Source organism: Callithrix jacchus, chromosome 4 (assembly GCF_049354715.1).
Source record: "Callithrix jacchus isolate 240 chromosome 4, calJac240_pri, whole genome shotgun sequence".
Classification (NCBI taxonomy): Eukaryota; Metazoa; Chordata; class Mammalia; order Primates; family Cebidae; genus Callithrix; species Callithrix jacchus.
The window spans coordinates 4,782,578-4,807,134 of record NC_133505.1 but is presented as its reverse complement, the minus strand read 5'-3'; the positions used below and the strand labels follow the sequence as shown (position 1 = coordinate 4,807,134).

The 24,557-nt window shown below is 39.1% G+C and overlaps 3 protein-coding genes across 9 annotated transcripts in view; 1 reads left to right on the top strand and 2 right to left on the bottom strand.

The window, feature by feature from the left end:
• Positions 1 to 19,676, bottom strand: part of SLC17A3 (solute carrier family 17 member 3) — a 43,031-nt gene extending 23,355 nt beyond the window's left edge. The window contains exons 1-2 of one of the 2 annotated variants that reach the window (XM_035297350.3): positions 19,439 to 19,676; positions 455 to 578 (exon numbers count right to left, since the gene is read on the bottom strand). In XM_035297350.3, the coding sequence (XP_035153241.1) occupies positions 455 to 545 (91 nt within the window). In that variant the 5' untranslated portion in view covers positions 546 to 578; positions 19,439 to 19,676. Of the gene's footprint in view, positions 1 to 454; positions 579 to 9,240; positions 9,313 to 19,438 lie in introns of those variants that run through there. The other variant, XM_008993855.5, reaches the window with a different exon arrangement.
• Positions 1 to 24,557, top strand: part of TRIM38 (tripartite motif containing 38) — a 183,565-nt gene that overhangs the window by 85,784 nt on the left and 73,224 nt on the right. For 5 of the 6 annotated variants that reach the window (XM_035297351.3, XM_035297353.3, XM_078368176.1 and 2 more), the window contains exons 2-3: positions 22,385 to 22,429; positions 23,623 to 23,727. The gene's annotated coding sequence lies outside the window, so the exon portion shown is untranslated. The remainder of the gene's footprint in view (positions 1 to 22,384; positions 22,430 to 23,622; positions 23,728 to 24,557) is intronic. The other variant, XM_035297357.3, reaches the window with a different exon arrangement.
• On the bottom strand, positions 19,232 to 22,689 carry LOC144582295 (histone H2A type 1-D-like). The gene is made up of 2 exons (XM_078370541.1): positions 22,603 to 22,689; positions 19,232 to 19,831 (listed from the first exon to the last, which is right to left on the bottom strand). The coding sequence occupies exons 1-2, from the start codon at positions 22,687 to 22,689 to the stop codon at positions 19,232 to 19,234; spliced, it is 687 nt and encodes a 228-aa protein (XP_078226667.1).

Here is a 24,557-nt window from a genome sequence, read left to right as displayed (position 1 = left end):
CGCAATATATAAAGTGCAGAACTATGCAAAATATGCATATGAAATAAAGGCAATAACATTAAATTATAGTAGTTGAATTAAGCTTATTAAAATCTTTTTATTTCTTGTTTTTTGAAGTATCTAATTAATTTTTCTTACTTTTTAAAGTTAAGCAATACAATTATGTTTAAAATATTACAGGCAATAACAAGCAAGACACACAATACTATGTATAGACAGTTCAGGAGCAATTATCAAGAATGTAAATGCATATAGATAAAGATGGAAAGGTAACTGTCAAAAACGAAACACTTCTTTTTAGTAATATTTCCTTCATATTTGTAAAATATGTTAATTTCACTGGATTTATAAAAAGAAACAACTTAAAAGTTACAAATTCATTTTTCATAGTAATATTTTGACAAAAAGAACTCACTGTAAAATCCTAAAACCAAGCAGTTGGGGTTGAATTTACCTTTCCTGGGTATGAGTCCCTCATCCGCTTGCTTATCTTGGGCATACTTCCTCTCCCTTGCTATGGGGCCCAACTCTGTCTTGGTGGCCATTGTGTTTCTCCTCTCTTGGTGAATGGTTTTCACCTATCAGAGGAATATATAATTCACATACATCAGTTGAGAGAAAAGGACTCCCCTTTAACATATTTAAACAGGGGCATAAAGAAAACAAAAGCTGGCCCAATCCATCTGGTTGGGGACAGGGAGGCTCATTATTCCCTTGGCTCAACACAACAGGCATACTGCACCTAAGGTTTGAAATTGTTTATTTTATTGGGATCTAGAGTGCTCTCAGTGTGCCAGCTTACGAGCACTGGCTTTGGAGTTAAGCATTCCTGAGTTCAAATCCAGGTTCATGATTTACTGTGCCAGGTGGCACTAGGAGCACATTTGTGTGTTTCGATTTCCTCATCTGTTGTTAATAACAACAACATCTTCATCAAAAAGCTGCTGTAGGTGTAAACAGATTGCACATGCCTAGAACATTGGCAGACACCCACAGTTGATTGTCATCATCACTGGAGCTATCACAGCAGTGGGTCACCTCAGAGCTATGTCTGGAATCTTCTACCTGTACCTGATAACTTGGCTTCTACTGCCCTTGACAACTCCCACACTGCTACCTCATTTGACTCACTGCGAGTATCGCTGATATGTGTGTCACTCATAATTGGGAACCAAATTTGCATAATGAGAAGATAACGTTCAAATCTCATATTATTATTGTCCATAGGTTGGTATTGTGTCTACGGACTTGAAATAACATGGAGGTTGCAAGCTTTTTGCATGTAAGAGAACTAAAAAGAACCATTACTACATTACAATACTAGGATCTTTAATGGGGACTTTTCTGTGTTACTATATGTAGAACTGTAATATTTGTGCTGTGTTTAATGCTCATATTATTAAATTTATGAATCTCTTAAAGAAAAAGTGTCAAAATGTATAACTGCTTCTACCACTAATAAACCAAACTTTTCAGCTTAATAAATTAAATCCTCTTAAACATCTAAATACATCTCACGTCAGTTAGAATGGCGATTATAAAAAAAAGTCTGGAGACAACAGATGCTGGAGAGGATGTGGAGAAATAGGAATGCTTTTACACTGTTGGTGGGAGTGTAAATTAGTTCAACCATTGTGGAAGACAGTGTGGTGATTCCTCAAGGATCTAGAAATAGAAATACCATTTGACCCAGCAATCCCATTACTGGGTATATACCCAAAGGATTATAAATCATTCTCTTAAAGACACCTGTACATGTATGTTCATTGTGGCATTGTTTATAATAGCAAAGACTTAGAACCAACCCAAATGCCCATCAGTGATAGACTGGATAAAGAAAATGTGGCACATATACACCACGGAATACTATGCAGCCATAAGAAGGATGAGTTCATGTTTTTTGCAGGGGCATGGATGAAGCTGGAAACCATCATTCTCAGCAAACTGACACAAGCACAGAAAGCCAAACACTGCGTGTTCTCACTCATAAGTGAGTGTTGAACAATGAGAACACATGGACACAGGGAAGGGAACATCACACACCAGGGCCTGTTGGGGGGTGGGGGCATTAGAGGAGGGATAGTAGGGGATTATTTGAGGGGATTGGGGAGGGATAGCATTAGGAGAAATACCTAACGTAGGTTACAGAGCGATGGATGCAGCAAACCACCATGGCATGTGTATACCTATGTAACAATCCTGTACGATCTACACATGTACCCCAGAACTTAAAGTATAATAATTAAAAAAAAAAATCTAAACACTAGTACTTAACCAGAACTGGCCTGATATCATTGTTGCAAACTAAGGAATAACTTTTTAATATCTTTTTGTAATAAAAATTTTATTTTTCAGAGGTATGTTTCACCAAGAGAGAGGACGGCTTGATCCTATGCAGTGTGCCCCTCTGTTAGGACATGCAGTTAAGCCCTCTCTGGCTGCTGTAACAATTAGTGTTGCTTCTCTTTGCCACTTCACAATAGTGTGTGGTTACCAGATGTGGTTGGTCTTTTCTCTTCTTGGATCCCACTTTTCTTCAACTTCTTGTGCTACCTCTAGAACCCAAATCCATCCATTCTTTATGAAAATAAATTTTATAAATAGGCATATGTACTTCAAAACAAAACACAGAACATCCTTCTATTCTCCTCTACATATTCAAATTTATTTAAAAAATATCCGTAGTAATGTAGTCCTCCTTGTATTAATAACTTTTTACATTAATGTCTCCTTTTTGGACAGTCATTATGGGATCATGGTTTTAAAATGGCTCAATTTAAATGCGATTAATATTTTCTTTTAATGCTGAAATAATCCTACTTGGTTTGGGATCAGGTTCAGAGTGTGGCCTTTGGATGTCTCCTCTCTATGTCTAGCCATTTTAAATAAATTTAAATAGCATTATTGATATATAACTGACATACAATGAACCACATTTATTTGAAGTGTACAATTCCATAAGTTTTGAAGGATGTCTATACTTGTGAGATGGTTCATGCCATCAAGATAGTGAACAATATACAGTTGGCCCTCTGTATCTTTGGGTTTACATCTGCAGATTCAACCAACCATGGATCAAAAATCCAGAGGGAAAAAAATTAAAAATAACAATACAATCATAAAAAATAATACTAAAAAAATACAGTGTAACAACTATTTACTTGGCATTTACATTGTACCAGGTAAGCAAATCTGGAGGATGTATATAGGTTCTATGCAAATATGACACCACTTTATATCAGGGACTTGAATATCTGTGGATTTTGGTATCTGAGGGCATCCCAGAACCAGTCCCCTGTGGATACCAAGGGACAACTCTATAGTATCCCAAAGGTTTCCTCGTGTTATTTTGTAACGTCTTCCTGCAGTGTCTCCTAGTATTTCCCTCATTTATCCTGCCTCACCACCTCTGGCAAACAATAATATGCTTTCTCTGATATAATTTATCTTTTCTAGAAATTTTATAGAAACGGAATTGTATGAGTCTGTCCTCATACCACTAAAAAAAGACATACCTGAGACTGCGTAATTTATAAAGAAAAAGAGGCTTAATGAACTCATAGTTTCACATGGCTGGGGAGGCCTCACAATCACGGCATAATGCAGAGGAGAAGCAAACATACATCTTACATGGCATTAAGCAAGAGAGCTTGTACAGTGGAGCTGCCATTTATAAAACCATCAGATTTCATGAGACTTACTGTTATGAGAACAGCACAGGAAAGACCCACCTTCATGATTCAATTACCTACCATTGGGTCCCTCCCATAACACTTGGGGATTATGGGAGCTACAATTCAAGATGAGATTTGGGTGGAGACACAACCAAACCATAGCATTCTTCCCCTGGCCCCTCCCAAATCTCATGTCCTCACATTTGAAAACCAGTCATGCCTTCCCAACAGTCTCCACAAGTCTTAATTCATTTTAGCATTCACTCAAAAGTCCACAGTCCAAAGTCTTGTCTGAGACAAGGCAAGTCCCTTCTGCCTATGAACGTGTAAAATCAAAAGCCAGTTAGTTATTTCTCAGATACAATGGGGGTACAGGTATCAGGTAAATATATCTGTTCTAAATGGGAGAAATTTGCCAAAATGAAGGGGCTACAAGCCCCATGCAAGTCCAAAACCCAGCAGGGCAGTTGAATCTTAAAGGTCCAAAGTGAACTCCTTTGACTCCCTGTCTTATATCCAGGGCACAGTGATGCAAGAGGTTGGTTCACATGGCCTTGGGCAGCTCTGCCCCTGTGGCTTTGCAGGATACATCTCCCTCCTGGCTGCTTTCATGGGCTGGCATTGAGTATCTGCAGCTTTTTCAGGTGCACAGTGCAAGCTGTCAGTAAATAAACCATTCTGGGGTCTGGAGGATGGTGGCCCTCTTCTTACAGCTCCACCAGGCAGTGCCCCAATGGGGGTTCCAATCCCACATTTCCCTTCTACACTGCTCTAGAAGAGGTTCCCCGTGAGGGCTCCATCCCAAAGCAAAACTCTGCCTGGGCATCCAGGCATTTCCATACATCCTCTGAAATCTAGGTGGAGGTTTCTAAACCTCAATTCTTGACTTCTTTGCACCACCAGGCTTGACACCATGTGGAAGCTGCCAGGTCTTGCAGCTTGCATCCTCTGAGGCCACGGCCTGAGCTGTCTGGAGTGGCTGGGACTCAGGGCACCAAGTCCCTAGGCTGCACACAGCAGGGGGTCCCTGGGCCAAGGCCCAGGAAATCATTTTCTCCTCCTAGGCCTCTGTTCCTGTGATTAAAGGGGCTGTCACAAAGGTCTCTGACATGCCCTGGACATATTTTCCCCCATTGTCTTAGTCGTTAACATTCATCTCCTTGCTGCTTATACAAATTTCTGCAGCAGACTTGAATTTCTGCCCAGAAAATGAGTTTTTCTTTCCTATTGTATCATCAGGTTGCAAATTTTCCAAACTCTTATGCTCTGCTTCCTTATGAATGCTTTGCTGCTTTTAACCTTCTTCCACCACATACCCTAAATCATCCTGCTTAAGTTTAAAGGTCCACATATCTCTACAGCACAGCCAAAAAGCCACGTCTCTTTGCTAAAGCAGAGCAAGAGTCACCTGTACTCCAGTTGCAGTAAGTTTCTCATCTCCATCTGAAACCACAGAAACCACATCAGCCTGAACTTTATTGTCCATATCAACTGTCAGCATTTTGGTCAAATGCCATTCAACAAGTCTCTAGGAAGTTCCAAACTTCCACACATTTTTCTATATTCTTCTGAGCCCTCTAAACTGTTCCAACCTCTGCCTGTTACCCAGTTTCAAAGTTGCTTCCATGTTTTTAGTTATCTTCACAGCAGTATCCCACTCTACTGGAACCAATTTACTGTATTAGTCTGTTCTCATGCTTCTAATAAGGGCATACCCAAGACTAGGTAATTTATAAAGAAGAAGAGGTTTAATGGACCCACAGTTTCACATGGCTGGGGAGGCCTCACACTCATGGCAAAAAGGAACAAAGATATTTCTTACATGGCAGCAGACAAGAGAGCTTGTGCAGGGGAACTCCCATTTATAAAACCATCAGATTTCATGAGACTTCTTCATTACCACGAGAACAGTATGAGGGAAACTGCCCCAATGATTCAATTATTTCCACCTAGCCCCATGTTTGACACTTGGAGATTATGGGGACCACAATTCAAGATGAGATCTGTGTGGGGACACAGCCAAACCGTATCAGGAATCATAAAGTATGAACTCACTTTTCTCCTGGTTTACTTCACTCAGTATAATTATTTTGAAATTCATCCATGTTGTTGTACATATTAATAGTTCATTCCTGCTTATTATTAAGTAATATTCCATTCCATGACTATAGCACAATTTATCCGTCTATTTTTAATGAAAAATTGCATTGTTCACAGATTTTCACCATTACAAATAAAGCTGCTGTGAACACTCATGTACAGGTCTTTGTATAGACATGTGCTTTCATTTCTCTGAAATACTTAGAAGTGGAATATCTAGATCATATGATAAATGTGGTATTAATGTCTCTTCAAGTCTTGGCATTGGGGATTCTAATTCTGTGGTGCGGCCAGGACGTTTCAAAAATAGGTCTTCCATTTCTAGGGAAATTGCCATGATTCTTTACTCAGATTGTCTAGGAGATATTTTACCAAATGACAAAGATGGGTCAACCTGCACTGTTTTATGCAACATGGCAATGCTAAACAGGAATCTGATGTTTCCATTAACAATTTTTCTCCTTTGAATGATGTTTATTCTCACTCCCCTGCTCCTTTATGATGTCGATTTAATGTGACTCTATGGCATTGAGACTTTACCACCCCCTATCATGGGGCTCTGCTTAGATTGGAGCATTCTAAAATGTCAGGTTTCCATTCTGAAGCCACTCCAAAATTATCCTGAATTAAGTGGCAGAGGGAGTTGCCCAGATCTATGGCCTCTTCACAGCGCATCAGCCTCTGCATTCTTGAGCTTGGTTAATGACAGAAAGACTGGGTGCTGCACCATCAACCACTGGCCAGGAAGAAGTGCTTCGTGAGAACATGATAGTCAGCTGAGGCCCCTACAACCCGGACTGATGACCCCCTCAAATGAACGGTATTTCTGTCATAAACAGGATCTGTTTGGTTAAAGTTATAGCCTCTTATTTTAGTAACAGGTTGTTGTGTTTGTAAACTTGCTTTCAACTGACACATAGCATGATGTTCAGAAATGATGCCCACATGTTTGAATATACCCCATGTTAGCAGCCAAGAATGGTGGCTTAAGACACTGAGTTCTCTGAACTGTTTATTGATGTTGGAATAGGTTCTTAGTTTCCTCTTCCTTAGATAGCTTGGATGAGGGCTGTGTGACACTGACTGTTGTCTCAATCCAGGAACTTAAATAGCTGCTTGATGGGAAGAATGGTTGGCTTTTTGTTTTCTACGGTTAAATAAAGATCCTAAAAAGAGAAATGAGACAACCAAACAGACATTTCCAGTTATATGAAGTTGTATCAGAGGAGAACATTATATAAACAGATGAAGGCATGAAAGAACCTGAATTAAGGTAGAGAGTTAAAACTATTCTCGGAAAGAATACTGCACAGTTGGGCAATGATGTACTGGAAACAACTCACTTGGGGTTAAAAGAGCTTATTATTAATGATTTTAGACATTTTTCAAACTAGTTGAACACTCCGGTTAACTATTGAATCATATGAACTTAGAGTTCAACTGGTTATATTTTAAAAAGGTAACACATATTTTTACTTTATTACTTCATAATTATTTCACGACATTTTACTGTAGGCTCTGCTCTTGAGGCTTTTTACATCTTTTGTATCTGTATGGTGGGAATGCTGTATAAAGATGTGTTATTGCATATCTCTCCCCAGCTCTGAATTCAGTAATGTCATGGTGGTAGCTTGGAATTGGACATGATAGGAGCTTTAACACCCCCTACGACCGGCCAAAAAAAAGGCGAAGGCTACAAATTTGGGCTTAATTTGTTGTTTCATGGACTTCCTGAACCTAAGAAATTTATCACACTATGTTCATCTAAGTGTGTGTGTTTATATGTATACACACTGCATATCTATATCCACACACACAAACTTACATGTACATATAGAAATAGATACATTATATGTATACTACATGTACATGAAACCCTGAAACATGAGCCAGACTTCACTTCCCACGGGTTTCCTTTGCAATGATATGACTTCTTCTGCAAAGCGTAGGTACTCTTGCTGAGATGACATCCTTCATATTCAGCCCCACATTTGTGTTGCTACTGCCTCTATTCATCAGTATGATCTCCAGTCTCCACAGACAGGTAAAGTCCCATGATTTCGTGCTGATCTTCCCATTTGCCTCCTGACTTTTGAAAATATTAATACTTTTTAAAGTTATCTAAGACTTCACATGACAGTCTATCACCTGCATACAGCTTGTACAAACACCCTATCTCCTAGATACTCCAAACGAACCAGGTTGTTACATCTCTTGCCAGCAGGTCTGGTCCACCCACCACACCATGACAGACACCTACTGCCATGGTAACCTCAAAACATTTCACTGACTTAAAACACTGGACTCAGGCCCTGCTGACCCTTCCCATAGCCTGGGGCTATGAGTAGAAGAAAGAGAAGTAATCTAGAGGGAGATTTCAAGGCACCCATGGGTGAGCCAAGAACAGACTCAAGTAGCACAACATAAGAAATGCAATCTCATGATCTTCTCTTAAATGTGCCCTTGCAATCAGACTGGTGGCCCTTCTACATCGTGGCTCTCCTACACGTAACCCCCTTTTGTTTCAACAGCTCTCCATGTTTTTCACTAGAAAACTGGGCTGGTTATCTGGGTCAGAATGTATATATTGCACTGTGAGAAGTTTCTTGTCCAAAGCAGTGTTCATAGGGAACTACACTGAGACAGAAAGACTCATTTATATTTATGTCAGGCTTCTTTTGTTCTGCTTGGTTTGGTTTGGTGAGGAAAGGACAAGGACCCGCCAGTAGAGATGGTTAGTTTAAAGGCAGGGAGCATCCTCCCACACATCTGTGAAGTTGCAGCTGCCACAAAAAGTTGCACCTTCTCCATTCTGACCTTGAGGACCCCCTGCTTCCCCCCTTCCCACTGCCCTCAGACTACCTACTGTCTTCTGCTGACTAGTGACTGTCCCATTGCCTCATCTCTTCATTTCCTCTCCTATCCCTCACCATTTTAGTTTGGTTAAATTTCACACCAACTCACTGGATCTTCCTGCAGCATTTCCCCAGGCGCTTTCTTGGACAAAAGCCACCCTCGCGCTTGGTATGATAGAAATAATTATTATAGCTACTGTTATAAACTACTGCACCAGCCAGTTTACATCAATCCCAGATGGAGATATTACTCACCCTCTTCCTCCAGATCGCCCATTTGGTAAATGAGACAGATGATATTTGTTCTTAGCCAGTTTGACCTGCAAAATTTTGCTTTTAAAAGCCTCATAAGAGTGCCTGTTTCTTGGAATTATCTTCCATAGCTACTATTGTCTCCACTAACTAGTTTCAAAGCATATGGATGATCAGATACAAAGCTTCAGCTTCCTGCCACTTCTCCCTCACTTTTGTTGGGCTTGTTAGTATGGATTTTTATATTTATATTTTTATCATATGAGGAAACTGGGTTGGGGAGTATATAAAAATTGTCAATTGTTATACAGAAAAGAGTCTTGGAGGTCTTCATCTCAACACTAAGACAAGTGACTTACCTACTTAATGTCTGCAGAAGGGCTTCAAGTTGAACCCAGCGTTTCCTCCAAGCTCGCTCCCTTGGACCTTTTGGAGCAGAGAGTGGAGGATTCTTTGCCAATCAGGGGCTTAAATTGCTAATCATTAATAAAAGTCATTGAACTACAAAGTTGACTGAGAAGGGCTTCATGCCAAACAGTCTTTGAAGAAGCATTCAGAAATAAATACAGCCCAACCCCCCTCTGCAGTTCTTTCTGCTTTTTGGCTGATGTAAGCTTCTCCACCTTCCCCTGTGAGTGTCTCCTCAGGACCTCAGAGGTGCTGACACTTGCATGACTTGCATGTAGTTATTTTGCTTTGCTTTGTGGTGTGTTTAATGTCATTAGTCTGTTTTGAAAAGGTTAAAAACAGATAAATTATAGTTAAATATAAGAGTTGAGTATTTTTTGTGTTTTTTTCTTTGCTATTTTTGTTTTCCCCCTTCTTTGAAATTTTGTTAATGTTTTTCTTTGAAATATGTGAATTGTAATATTATGGATAAACTTGAACTTCATTCCGTCTGCTGTTTTCTCTTTCCCTGGGTCCTTGTCCTTTCCTCACCAAACCAAACAAAACAAGCCTGACATAAATAGAATATGATTTCTCCATTATTTATATGAGCGTTCACAAACTATATATAATAATGCTTTGTATTATTTCTAAATTTGCACACATGCTACCTTGTAGCATTTGTGGGTCGTTCCATAACCACTTTGGAAAATAAGTAACATAAATTTGGCATACCTGTGTGTGCACGGTGAAGGCCAAACTCTCTCTATTTCTTGTGGTTAACTCTTGCTAACACCCACGAAGTCAAAAACACTGTCACTGCTTTCCGAGCTTGTATGTAGTTCTGCTTGTCCTTGTCTCACAGATGAGGCAAAGCCTTCAGACTCCCAGCTTTCTGCAGGTTATTTCTAGCTCCTTGAATGCCCTGGGTTCATAATCCACACTCCTTTATATGAGCATTAGAGTCAGCCATGAACATTTAAACCTTGTTCTGTGCTCTCATGACTTTCCTGGCCTTAGCTCCTACTCATCACTTTGACTTTAAGTCTTTTCTTACTTACTTTATGGCCCTGAGGAGATCACCTTTAGATTCTGAGTTTGACTCTTTATACCTATTTGAACCGTACTGTGAGAGGAAAGTGAGTAACAACCTCTCAAGACCCTGGCTGAGGAGTGGGAGCCTGGCAGGATATATCACAGATCAAGAATTCAGAAGCAGGAGCCTGGGTCCTGGGGAGTCCAAGCTACCATTTTCTAAGCGTTTATTACATGTCATCCTCACAATGCTTTCAGGTAACTTTTCTTATATTCTTTATAAAATAGAAGAAAAAAACAGATTTCTTCCATCTGTACTTTAAGAATTTAAGTATGGAAAATTTAAGTCCATTATGGTGTGGGTATAGTATCAATTTTACCTTTCTACATAAAAGATTTTTCCCTGAGTCATTTCTGAAGGACTCTGGACCCTGGGATAAATAATGATCAACTTTAGGATTCACGTTATCATAGGAAATGTTTCTGACCCTGAATTATCCAAGTCAGAAAATTTACTTGGTTTTGCAATTTAATGTTTAACTTTATTTAAAGTGCTCATGAGTTGTTTAAATGCTAAGTTGTCTCTGTGTAGGAAGAATAATAATTCCAGCTTTTCTTCACCTCTGTGATTAAACCCTTGAATATAAATTGAGATATTTCCTTGACTTAGGTTGTAATACCCACCTCTTTAAAAAAACAAATTTACATTTCCTTTTGAATAAGATTGATTTTTAAACTGCTTTGTTTTAGCTATGGGAATCATCGGAGAAGACAGGGTACACACTTCTGCTTTAACAGGTATCCTTAGCCAGGCTTGGCGCTTCGCACCTGTAATCCCAGTGCTTTGGGTGGCCAAGGCCAGAGGATTGCTTGAGGCCAGGAGTTGGAGACAAGCTTGGGAAACAAAGTGAGACCTCCTCTCTTCAAAAAAATTTTTTTTTAATTAGATGCAGATGGTGGCATGCATTTGTAGTCCCAGCTACTCAGGAGGTTGATGAGCAGGATCCCTTGAGCCCAGGAGTTCAAGGTTACAGTGAGCTATGATCATGCCACTGCACTCCAGCCTGGATGACACAGCAAGGCTCTCTCTCAATCAAAACAACAACAACAACAACAATAACAACAAACCAGTGTTCTTCAGACTTGTTTTTGTAAGACTATGAACAATGTTGTTAATAATCAGTGACATGACAACTCAGCAGGATGCAGGCTCTGATTCTGGGTTACATTTCAGAGAACTCCAGGGCACAATCCTACTGTGGTCATAGGAAACCTGTCTCTAGTCTTCCTACCTACAGGAAGCCCAGGATGGGCCCAGGCAGAGGAAGCATCTTTCAGATTCACACCCTCCCTCAAAGCTCACAATGTCCAGTAGGGATTCTGATGACTCAGGGGCAGCTGTCAAGCAAAAACACTGAATGAGCCTGAGTCTTGACTTGACTAAATGGCAGTGAACAGAAGACTTGACTAAATGGCAGTGGTCATTCTCTGGAGCTTGGCTGCTTTTTCATGCACACTCTGCTCTAAACAATGAACCTACATGTGATGTTATATCTGCTCAGAACCTTACATCTTCATGGTTCTGGTAAATCCTTTTATAGTCAGACTCTTGTTTTACCTTACCATCTCTATGACCAATAGGGTCAATTTGGTTACTCTAGGTATCAGTTTGACATCAGCTGGTCATGGGCTGGGCAGTCCATCTGGAACACTATTAGAACACTGCATCTCTATTTTGTCTTTTATCTGCTGAGCAAAATGGTGCATTTTTTATCTACACAATGCATTCACTTATGTCCTAGATTGTCATTCTGAAAACACATCTTACTTTTTTCCTTAGACATGTCTGCTTTCTACTCTCCTTTCCAGTTTCAATGCCATTTCTTTCAGCGACTATAGTGCCAGGAATGCACGGCTAAAACTGCAAAGTCATACATTAAGGATAGCGGCTGTGGGAAAGAAAAAAGAACAATCGTGACAAACATAATCTTTAGGAGAATACACAAAAGAAATTCAGGAGTGCTTTTGGGCTGAGGTGTTATGTGTTTTCAGATAGAATAGTAAAAAACATGAAGTTGATATCTGTAGAGCATAAAGGGTGTCGTAACTATCAAGTGAGAAAGTGTTGCGTTCTTTAACCAGCACAAGTTGTATAATTATCCCATGCTGAGTTCATACAAGAAAACTTCACTTACTGCCTAGAACTTGGAGCAAATGTATATTACTTTGTTGAGTCTCACTTGGAGATGATTGAAAAAAATTAGAAATAAATCATGCAACAAAATGGAACCACCAACCATACTTTGCATAAAACAAAATCAATAAATGAAGTTATCATCTGTCATAATTATCATCAATATTTCTACTAACACCTCATAAATGTCATGAGTAATATTAATGACTGAAATAAAGCAATTCAAAATCAAATTCATTTAAAATAATTAAATATAATTAAATTTAAAAGTTGTAGGCAGTCAGTCATCGGTCAAAAAATATTGATTTTTTGCAAATCCTATATGCATTAAAAAAATGTAAAGCAAAAGCATTCCCTGCAAACAATGAATAACATAAAATTCCCTGTATCTAATAAAACAGCATCTGTAAAACCTACAACAAATATTCCAAAGGTGAATCTTCCTGTTATAATCGGATACATAAAAGAGGTGTTTACTACATCTATTCACGAGAAGGCCTAACTAGCACAATTACACAAGAAAGAAATGTGAAGCAATTAGAAAAGAAGTAAAACTATAATTATTAACAGATGATATGATTGTCTACATAAAAAAAAAAACAATGGTACCTAAATTACTACAATTAATGTGAGTTTAGCAAATTTAACAGATGGAAAAGTGATACTCAAAGACCGATTGCATTTTAATTACCAGCCCGAAACAAACAAAAAAAATGATATTACAGAAAGAGATACAATTCACAATGGCAATACAAGAATGTAACAGCAACAAAAGGATATAAAACTTAGGAATAAATCTAACAAAAAATGTGGAAGATTATTATATAGAAAATTGTAAAACTTTATTGTAAGGTATTAAAGTTGAACTAAATAAAGAGACATGACATTTTTTATGAACAGGAACATTCAAAAATGTAGAACTCTCAAGTCTCTCTAGACTAATCCATATGCCATTTCAACAAATATTCCAACATAATTTTCCATGTAATTTAATTTACTAAATTTACCCTCAAATAAAGATTGTGGTTATCTCTTTCTTTGTAATCATTCTACTCTACCCCTCATCCCCTTTTCAGAGACTTCTTTTAATAAGGACTATTTAACACTAAATATGTGCTGGGCACTGTTCTAAGCACTTTACATATAACAACACCTTTACTTCTCACAGCAACCTTTTTTTTTATTTTTTGAAAGAAAGAAAAAAGGAGTGAAAGAGAGGAAGAAAGAGGAAGAAAAAGAGGGAGGGAGAACGGGAATATTGCTTTATTCTAAAAATGGGTATTAATAATGGCCGAGCAGTATTTTATGTATTTAAGGTGGAGAATGTATATTTTGTGTATTTAAAATGGAGAGCTCTTTGAATATTTATTGAGTTTACTTGTTCCCGATCTGAGTTCAAGTCCTAGATATCCTTATTAATTTTCTGTATCATTGAGTCTAAATCTCTTTATGGGTCTTATGTATCTGGGTGTTAGGATTGTTAGCTCTTATTGTTGCATTGATCCTTTTACCACTATATCTTTGTTGCTTTGAAATCTATTTTATCAGATGCGAGAATTGCAACTCCTGCTTTTTATTTATTTATTTATTTTTGCTCTCCATTTGGTTGGTAAATCTTTCTCCATTCCTTTGTTTTAAGTCTTTGTGTATCCTTGCATGTGAAATGGGTCTGGATGTAGCATAACGTTAGGTTTTGGCTGTATCTTTTGATTGGGGGATTTAGTCGGCTTAAATTTAGGGTTACTGCCATTTGATGTTAACTGGCTGTTTTATCCATTCATTGAGGTAAATTCTTCTTTATGTTGATGCTCTTTACTTTTTGGTATATTTTTAGAAAGGCTGATACTGGTTGTTCCTTTCTATGTATAATGCTTCTTTCAGAAGCTCTTGTAAAGTTTGTAAAGCAAACTTCTATAGTTGGTACTATTATTATGCCAGTTTACAGAGAGGTTAAGTAACTTGCTAGTAAGCTATGGAGTCAGCAGTCCAACCACCCAGAAAGTCTGGCTGTTGTGTCCATTCTCCTACCCTCCAGACTATTCCGTCTATTAGGCAAACATTGAAACCAACTTTCAACATCAATTTCCTGTAAAATTTCCCTCTCATTTTTCCTCTTTTTGTATCTTGGTATTACCGTGAATTTGAGGGATATCAATTTGCTTCCAAGTTCCTAAGACACTTCCCTCCCCTCCTTTCCCCTCCCTTCCCTTCCCCTCCCTTCTTCTTTCCCTCCCTCCCTCCCTTTCCTTCTTCCTTCCCTCCTCCTTCCCTCTCCCTCCTTCTCTCCTTTTCTCTCTTCTTCCTTACTTCATTTCTTTATTATTCTTTCCTCCCTTCTTCCTTTCCTTTCTGCTTTCTTTCCTTCTTCCCTAATTCTAGGAATATTTGCCATTTTTAAGAAAACCTTCTTTTTCAGACATCTAATTTTTGTTTTAAGTATGCCGGCATATATTTCTGATAGTATTCATTTATTTATGTTAAATATTTATACTAATATTCTTCTAGTTTGGAGAGGGGTTCTGGTTTGTCTGGTGCTCTGTCTTGAGGATGTGGAGTTGCACTTCTCTGATGGTTTTTGTTACAAGTGATGTTGTTGAATTGCCAAATAGAAGAGTGTATTTCCAAACTTAAATGTTATTTACACCAAAGTGCAGGCTAATGAACATCCTCATTCCAAGAACTTGTCTTAGCAAATGAAGGTGAATGTTGGTTGTGCTGCTGGGATGGGTGTGTGAGGTGCTGGCATTTTGAATCTGGGGCTCCATGTTCTTATCTGAAACATTTTTGTTTCTTAGCCCCTAGCGATCACATCAATCACTTAAAGTGTAGCTAGACTATAAATATTAACTTGGAGAAAAATGAAAAAGGTAATCTCTCCTATTCTCTTCTTTTTTAATTTTATTTTTTCCTTCTGCTGCCTTTATGAAGCTCTTAATTTGGCTAGATTCCTTTTGATCCCTTTCTCTCCCACTCAGACCCTTATTTTACTCTTGGTGCTAAATCAGGATGAGGAGCAAGACCATGTCAAAGTTGTTACAAGAGATGATTAAGAGCCATTCCTATTTATTGGCCTTTGCATTGCATGGTTTAGTTTTTATTTTACTCAGTTAGTTGTGGCTTCTATTTGTCAGACACCTGTGCTTACAAGTGAAAGAAATCCAACTGAAATGGCTTTGGAAGAAAAAGAAAGAAAAAAAGATGGAGATAGAGGTATGTCACAGAAGATAAGAATGAGCAGATGGAACAAGCACAGTTCCAGAGACCAGAGAGACTGGAATTAAATCTCTGCCCCAACATAAATGAAGACCTTTTCAACTCTTATTTCAGCTGTTCTTTTGCACTTTCTCCCTTCTCTTAAATCTTCTCCAAGAGGCAACAGACAAATCAGTTGGCAGTTTTGGAGTCTCCTTCATCACATCCATAAAAGAGAAGAAAAAGCAGCTGTGTTCAAATCCTAGGAAAGGCTCTTATTGGCCCAGCCCAGAGTTCTTTATTGCTGCAGCCTTATGGGTGCGGTGCCAAGTTCTTTGATTGGTCATTCCCATCACCCCAATGTTTTTCAAACTACAAGTCATTACTCTTATCAATTAGCACCTCTTATCAATTTAGCCAGCATGATTTTTTAAACAGAATGGATGAGGCTATAGAATGGAACAAACAGAGTGCATTCCACTTACTTCAGCAAAGTCTCAGGCTATAAAATCAATGTGCAAAAATCACAAGCATTCCTATACACCAATAACAGACTTAAAGAGAGCCAAATCAAGAACGAACTCCCATTCATAATTGCTACAAAGAGAATAAAATACCTAGGAATACAACTTACAAGGAACGCAAGGGACATCTTCAAGGAAAACTACAAACCACTGCTCAACGAAATAAGAGAGGACACAAACAGACAGAGAAACATTCCATGTTCATGGTTAGGAAGAATCAATATGGTGAAAATGGCTATACTGCCCAAAGTAATTTACAGACTCAACACTATCCCCATCAAGCTACCATTGACTTTCTTCACAGAACTGGAAAAAACCACCTTGAACTTCATATGGAACCAAAAAGAGAGCCCGCAGAGCCAAGTCAATTCTAAGCAAAAATAACACAGTGGGAGGCATCACACTACTGGACCTCAAACTATACTACAAGGCTACAGTAATCAAAACAGCATGGTACTTGTACCAAGACAGAGATATAGACCAATGGAACAGAACAGAGGCATCGGAGGCAACACAACATATCTACAACCATACAATCTTTGATAAACCTGTCAAAAACAAGCAATGGGGAAAGGACTCCCTGTTTAATAAATGATGTTGGGAAAACTGGCTAGCCATGTGCAGAAAGCAGAAACTGGACCACTTCCTGACACCTTACACTAAAATTAACTCCAGATGTATTAAAGGCTTAAACATAAGACCTAACACCATAAAAACCCTAGAAGAAAATCTAGGCAAAACCATTCAGGACATAGGAGTAGGCGAGGACTTCATGATCAAAACACCAAAAGCATTGGCAACAAAAGCCAAAATAGACAAATGGGACCTAATCAAACTCCACAGCTTCTGCACGGCAAAAGAAACAGTCACTAGAGTGAATCGGCAACCAACAGAATGGGAAAAAATTTTTGCAGTTTACCCGTCTGACAAAGGGCTGATATCCAGAATTTACAAAGAACTCAGATTTACAAGAAAAAAACAAGCCCATTCAAAATGGGCAAAGTATATGAACAGACACTTTACAAAAGAAGACATACATGAGGCCAACAAACATATGAAAAAATGCTTATCATCACTGGTCGTTAGAGAGATGCAAATCAAAACCACATTGAGATACCATCTCACGCCAGTTAGAATGGCTATCATTAAAAAATCTGGAGACAACAGATGCTGGAGAGGATGTGGAGAAACAGGAACACTTTTACACTGCTGGTGGGAGTGTAAATTAGTTCAACCATTGTGGAAGACAGTGTGGCGATTCCTCAAGGCTTTAGAAATAGAAATTCCATTTGACCCAGCAATCCCATTACTGGGTATATATCCAAAGGACTATAAATCGTTCTACTATAAGGACACATGCACACGAATGTTCATTGCAGCACTGTTTACAATAGCAAAGACCTGGAACCAACCCAAATGCCCATCGATGATAGACTGGACTGGGAAAATGTGGCACATATACACCGTGGAATATTATGCAGCAATAAAAAATGATGAGTTCGTGTCCTTTGTAGGGACATGGATGAATCTGGAGAACATTATTCTCAGCAAACTGACACAAGAACAGAAAATGAAATACTGCATATTCTCACTCATAGGCGGGTGATGAACAGTGAGAACACATGGACACAGGGAAGGGAGTTCTACACACTGGGGTCTTTTGGGGGGAATAGGGGAGGGACAGCGGGGGAGTGGAGCTGGGGAGGGATAGCATGGGGAGAAATGCCAAATGTGGGTGAAGGGGAGGAAGGCAGCAAAACACACTGCCATGTGTGTACCTATGCAACTATCTTGCATGTTCTGCACATGTACCCCAAAACCTAAAATGCAATTAAAAAAAAAAAAAGTCAGGAGTGTTTTGTGAAACTTTTGATTCTGCAACACATACATTTACATAATAAGCCTATATAGTAATGTTGCAGCACACCGTAAAAATGTGTATTTTTACTCTAGGTCAGACGCACTCCAAAAGGGTTGAAATTCCCTCTTTACTGCACATTTTATGTATTTCATTTCTATTAATAATGCCTCTGCTTCCCAGATGTAATGCTTTTGCTTGGCCTTTCAAAAAGGACATCCTAGAAAATAATTGTTCAACCATGTAATTGCTTCGCTTTTCATTACCCTGTGGGTTTAATGGGCAGATACATCTATTTCTCCTCTGGACTCCAAAGTCAAAGGTTATGTTTTGTATGCATACTTCTTTCTTTACTCTAGGTCAAACTCTATTCCACAGTCCAGTCTGGGAACTGACGTAAGCTTCAGGTTGTTAGACAATGGTAGCCATCAAAGAAGCTTAAGGTGATCTAAAGTTAGGTTTAATAAAAGTAAAGTTTAGACTTACATCTGCCATATGTACAGATATTTATGAAATCATGTAACCATCGCATTGGGCCAAATGTTCACTCCTGGAAGATGCAACACTATTTCAGAGAGAGAATTTTGTTACCCTTAGAGTTAGTATCAGCCAAAAGGAAATCCATGTGAACCAATGCTTTGGAGTCAGGCTTGCCTGGAAATGAAGTTTAGGGTACTCTCCCTTAAACTACAGGTTACAGACCTTGCTGAACTCTCCAGATCTGGACTCTGCAGAGTCGGACTTTGGCAGAAATATGGCTGACAGAGGCCGTTGTAGGAGCTTCCTTTGGCCTGTAATCCTCCTTCATATCAGCCTGGCTGACCATCCTGGAATGAGACCTCTTGGAAAAGCTGACAGCCCACAGAGTGAAACCTTTAACCAAGTGGCACATATATACCTCCCTATATTAACATATCTACAAACCAAATAAAAAGCATTAAAGCTTGTCCCTTAGGCTTGAAGAAATTAATGATCAGTTGACAAATTCATTATAACTTGGTGCAAATAAAACAGCCTATGTGAACAAAACTACTTTATAAGTGCTTTTTTTGGATACCACATAAAAATGTCTTTCACAAAATCATTAGGTTGGTGCAAAAATAATCGCGGTTTTTCCTGTTAAACGTAATGGCAAAAGCCGTGATTACTTTTGCACCAACCTAATACAACTTGCATGAAAATCCAGTGCTACACTCAGCTTTCAGAAAACCAATCTTACGTAATATTGCTAAAGAAAACAAAGTGGAGACTATCAAGGTAATAAATGAAAGGAATGGAGAGACTTTATTGAACTCGTGGTTGGCCTTTGGTTTTAGTTTTTCTTTCCCATCGAAAAGTAGGTCATCTGCTATGTTGGGCTTTATTACCTGGGGACGTGACTTGCCCTTGACCTTGTGGTGGCTCTCGGTCTTCTTGGGCAGCAGCACGGCCTGGATGTTGGGCAGGACGCCGCCCCGGGCGATGGTGACCTTGCCCAGCAGCTTGTTGAGCTCCTCGTCGTTGCGGATGGCCAGCTGCAGGTGGCGCGGGATGATGCGGGTCTTCTTGTCGCGGGCCGCGTTGCCCGCCAGCTCCAGGATCTCGGCCGTCAGGTACTCCAGCACCGCCACCAGGTAGACCGGCGCGCCGGCCCCGACCCGCTCAGAGTAGTTGCCCTTGCGGAGCAGGTAGCGCTGGAGCCCTGCCAGGGAAGACCAAGTCTGGGATTTCAGCGCGACCCTGCTTCCCACAACCAGATATCCCCTGCGAAATAGCGCCCTCTAATGCCAAACCCAAAGCAGAGGTGAATAAGGATTGTACACACACCCCGACCCCCCCACACCCACACCCACATCTTAATGGCTAAGTTCTTTGGAAGGTGTCTCATCCAAACCAAAAGCAGAGGTAAATAAGGACTATATCCCTTAAACACACACACACACACACACACACACACACACACACGAGTTAATGGCTAACTTCTCTGGAAGGTCCCTCATCCAAGCAAAGTAGAACTGCCAATACTTTTACATGCCGTTTTCCATTATTTTTTATCCAATCAGACTTTTTTGTAGACTTCCTTTGAATACAAGTATCTGCAGGATTTTCCTTGTCACCTGTAGACACTTGTTATCTTTTCAAGGAAGCCAGAAACAGATTTTGATATGCCTAAAGTTTTGAGGTGTTCTACAGTCTCTAGAAAGGGCTCCAGGAAAGCTATGTGTAATATGTATTTTTTGTATAATATGAGAATACTTATTTCTTCTATAGAGGGCAAGAACATGAATGGGATGCGGATGTATGAGAGTTATATGTTATGTATTCATGGAAATTAGTAAGTAGATCACACATAGGTTAAGAAATGGGAGGATGAAGAGATACCTACATTCATGAGGCCTGAAAGAAACAAGACATCTGGGCACAAGATACTTATGGTATACTAAATATATAGCAAACACTAAACATCCAGGGTACACCTAAGGTTATAGGAGCACCCAGTATTTTCAAGACCTTGACTCAACCAGCTACTGGGGACACCCATTCTGTCACCGTGTGTTCTCTGTTCAAGAAACACACTACTATTCAGCCTTTAACAATAAGGAAGTCATGCCATTTGTGAAAACATGGATGAATCTAAGGAACATTAGGGTAAGCAAAAGAAGGCAGGCACAGAAAGACAAACACTGCATAATCTCACTTGTATATGGAATCTAAGAATATCAAATTTATAGAAGCAGGAGAACACAGGTTATCAAACGCTACGGGTTGGGGAAATGTTGGTCACAGTATGCAAAATTTTAGTTAGACAGGAGGAATAAGTTTGGTTCAGGAGATCTATTGTACAACATACTAAGTGTGCTCCAACATGGGCATTTCATCGAAGGCAACATGTATGAGAACCATTTTGTCGAGGATATTGTCAAGCACACAGTAGAACAAGACTCTCTGTAGGCTCACCGTAACAGGTACTGCACTGTCACCTCCAGAGGGAGCTAATGATCTGTGCACCTGCTCCTAGTCGGGGACTTGACTAGGTATGCTACTTCTGAGGACATTAAGGCCATTATCAATTACACCAATTGTATCCAAATAAGCTGCTATTGAGGATTCAAAGAGCATAAGACAAACGCTCTGTTCACAACCATCCACACTTTCTGTTAATAGCTTCGTCTTGATATATTCATATTTCTGATGGATGTCTCTTTGTATTACGTCTTCGTGACTTGTTCAGGATCCTATATAACTGACTTAGGAAAACTTTTCTCCTTCCTCCCTTAAATCTAAAAAGTAGGTCTATTTTGTTTTTGATTTTTCCTAATGAAGGATAGCATATGCTTGTATGTTTGTGTTTCAGAAAACCTACTATGTTGCCAAAAATGGTCTCAGTTCACTTTAAGTGAAGGCCCCTATATTAGTGCATTCTTATGCTGCTAATAAACACATACCTGAGACAGGGTAATTTATAAAGGGAAGAGGTTTAACAGACTCGCAGTTCAGCATGACTAGAGAGGCCTCACAATCATGGTAGGCGGCAAAGGAGAAGCAAGGACATGTCTTACATGGCAGAAGGCAAAAGACAGCATGTGCAGGGGAGTTCCCACTTATTAAAAACCTCGGATCTCACGAGACTTCTACACTACGATGAGAACAGGATGGGGGAAACTCCCCCGTGATTCAGTTATCTCCACTTGGCCCCACTGTTGATATGTGAGGATTACTACAATTCAAGGTGAGATTTGGGTGGGGACACAGCAAAACCGTGTCAGCCCCATTGCTTTTAGTGTGAATAGCCTGAACTAATTTATCTAATTATTGAGGTTAGACACATATTGCATAATTGTTGGATTTAATTTTTTTCTGGATTCAATTGCCATCACCCTGTGTCTTAGTTTTAACATATTTTTGGCCACAGTAGGGCAACTGTCCTTTGAAAGTCTTGGAATTATCTTTGATTTTAATCGAACTGTAGAAACACATTGTTTTTCAACTTCTGAAGAAACCTCTATCAGAATTGCATTGAATTTTTAGATTAAGATAGATGTCAGACATTTGTATAGACTTGTGATTTGCCACTTCAGAAGCTAGAGACTTTGAGGTGTACAAACTCTTTAAGTACTTCTGTAAAGCTTTATGATTTTCTTCTTAGAGCTTTCCACATTTTATGGAGCTTACTGTAAGTTGTTTTTTTTGCTAATAATATATCTGCATATAAATATAATGAGATGGTTACATTATATTTTCTAACTGCTTTTCTTTGAATGAATGCTATTGATATTTATGTTATAATATTATATTTGGCTGCTTTGCTAAATTGTATCATTTTTGTTTTCCAGGTTTTCGACTAGGACGTTCCAGGTAGACAGTAATCTTTCAAGCAGGTAAGTAGTTTGTAAGCAGTACCACAGGGGCAGCTGCTAGGCGAGCTTGCTGCATTTTTATATATTTAGCCAGGAAGGAGACAGTGGATCCAAATGTTAGACAGTTTGTCTTAGTCATTTGGACTGCCATGAAAAATTACTATAGGCTTAAACCATAGAAATTTATTTCTCACAGTTCCAGAGGCTGAGACCTCCAAGATTAAGGTACCAGGAGGTCCAATGTCTGCTGAGGACCCACTTCCTGACTTGCAAATGGCCATCTTCTCACTATATCCCCACGTGCCAGAAAGCAGAAAAAGAGAGAAAGCAAGTGCTCTCTTGTTTCATGAGGGTGCAGTCACAATCGATTTTAGAAAAATTATAGAATAATAATAAGGAAGATCTTAGGGGAAAGGACCCCTCTCAATGTCCTCAAATAGATTCATAGCAGCAAAAGCAAATATAGACGTTGGCCTGTGAAGATGAGGTCAGGAATGCTTTGACGTGCCTCAGTGCCCTCTTCAGTAAGACTAGCCATGCCTCTCTTTAACCATTGTCTTTGACCATTTCATGCTGCTATAACGAAATACCACAGGCTGTATAATTTATAAATAAAAGAAATTTATTTGTCACATTTCTGGATGCTGGCAGTCTAAGATCAAGGTCCTGGCTGGATTGGTGTCTGGTAAAGGCTAGGTCTTTGCTTCCAAGATAGTGCTTTGTTGCTGCATTCTCCAAAGGGAAAAAAATACTGTGACCTTACATGGAAGGGCAAGAGGGCCAAATTCACTCTCAAACTTTTTTGTAAGGGCGTCTAATTCCTTTTATGTGGTTGGAGTCCCATTACCTAATCATTCCCAAAAGATCCAACTTCTTAATACCACCAAGAAAAGGATTATATTTAACATGAATTTTGAAGGAAACACAATCATTCAAACTAGAGCAACCATAGACTTGTTTTTAATTGTTTTTGTTCCTTGGATAAAGAGCAAAAATCCATTCTTTTACTGGATTTCAAGCTTGCTCTTTACATCTGCCTTATTCTTTATATATTCCCTAATGACAAAGCTGACTTCTTCATAAAGAGAAGAGTGACGATGGGTTGGGTTGAAGGACCAAGTTTATTTTATTGGCTATCATGCTGGGATTGGGGTTTTCTTTGCATCAAGTTAAAGGTTGTGGATTACCTATGTCAGGCATATATGATCCCTCAGGCAGAAAGCCACATTGAGCCAACTTCAGCAAAGAAAGCAACTGGAGTAAGGGGGCTCACTCAACAGAAAGAACAATGGATTGAGCAAGAACAGCTCCATCTCAAGGTATAGAATCAAGACTTGAATCCCATTCTCTTCCTCCCCCTTTCCTTCCATCTCCCTTCTTTTGTTCCCTCTTCTCTCCCTCTCATTCGCTCTCCTTTCTTTTGTTTTCTCTATCTTTCTTCGTCTGTGACACCATTTTCTCTAATGTCTGCTGTTTCTTGCCCATCACTTTCCTTCAGTTAATCTTTTCTAAGAGAGAAAAGGCCCTTGCCTGGAAGTCTGGAGTCTCATCCTTCTATCTTTACTGTAAGAGAAGAAGAGGTGTTTGGGTTCTGCTTCCAGTTCAGAGTCTCAGCAAAAACTCTTACTGGCTCAGCTGTGCTCACTTCCCTAATTCTTGAACGTATTGCCCCGGCTGATCGAGGTAGAGTTCTCCCATTGGCCAAGCTTGTAGGAACCTTTGGTAACTTGGAGGGCTCTGATTAGCTATTACTATAAAAGCGGAGTTTTCCAAAGCACTAATCTTGACTCACTAGTGAAATCAATTTGAATGGATATGAACAATATATATATTTTAAAATGAGATATATAATAGGATAAACCATGACCTTATTCAATAAAATTTAAAATTTCAGAGTGTATTTTGCTCTGAAATAAAAGTAACTGTTTGGTAAATATTCTATTTCATTTATATGTGTTTGTGTTTCTGAGTATGTCCTGTTACACTATAATACTATATTTCTTATTGGGTGATATTGTCAGAAAAGTTTCTAAAACCCTTCTCTGCTGCACATATTTTATACATTTTATTTATGTTAATAATCTCATGTTTAACACACTTGTGATTTATTCTTCACAGCAAAAGGTGGTATTTTTCATTTACCTTTTAA

What these genes read in the sequence shown, in the direction of transcription:
- LOC144582295 (XM_078370541.1), bottom strand. Translation starts at nt 22,689, where the DNA reads ATGGCCATTTGCAAGTCAGGAAGTGGGTCCTCAGCAGACATTGGACCT. An exon ending in AGGTCTCAGCCTCTGGAACT is followed by an intron (nt 19,832 to 22,602) that starts GTGAGAAATAAA and finishes GTTTGGCATTAG; the next exon opens with AGGGCGCTATTTCGCAGGGG.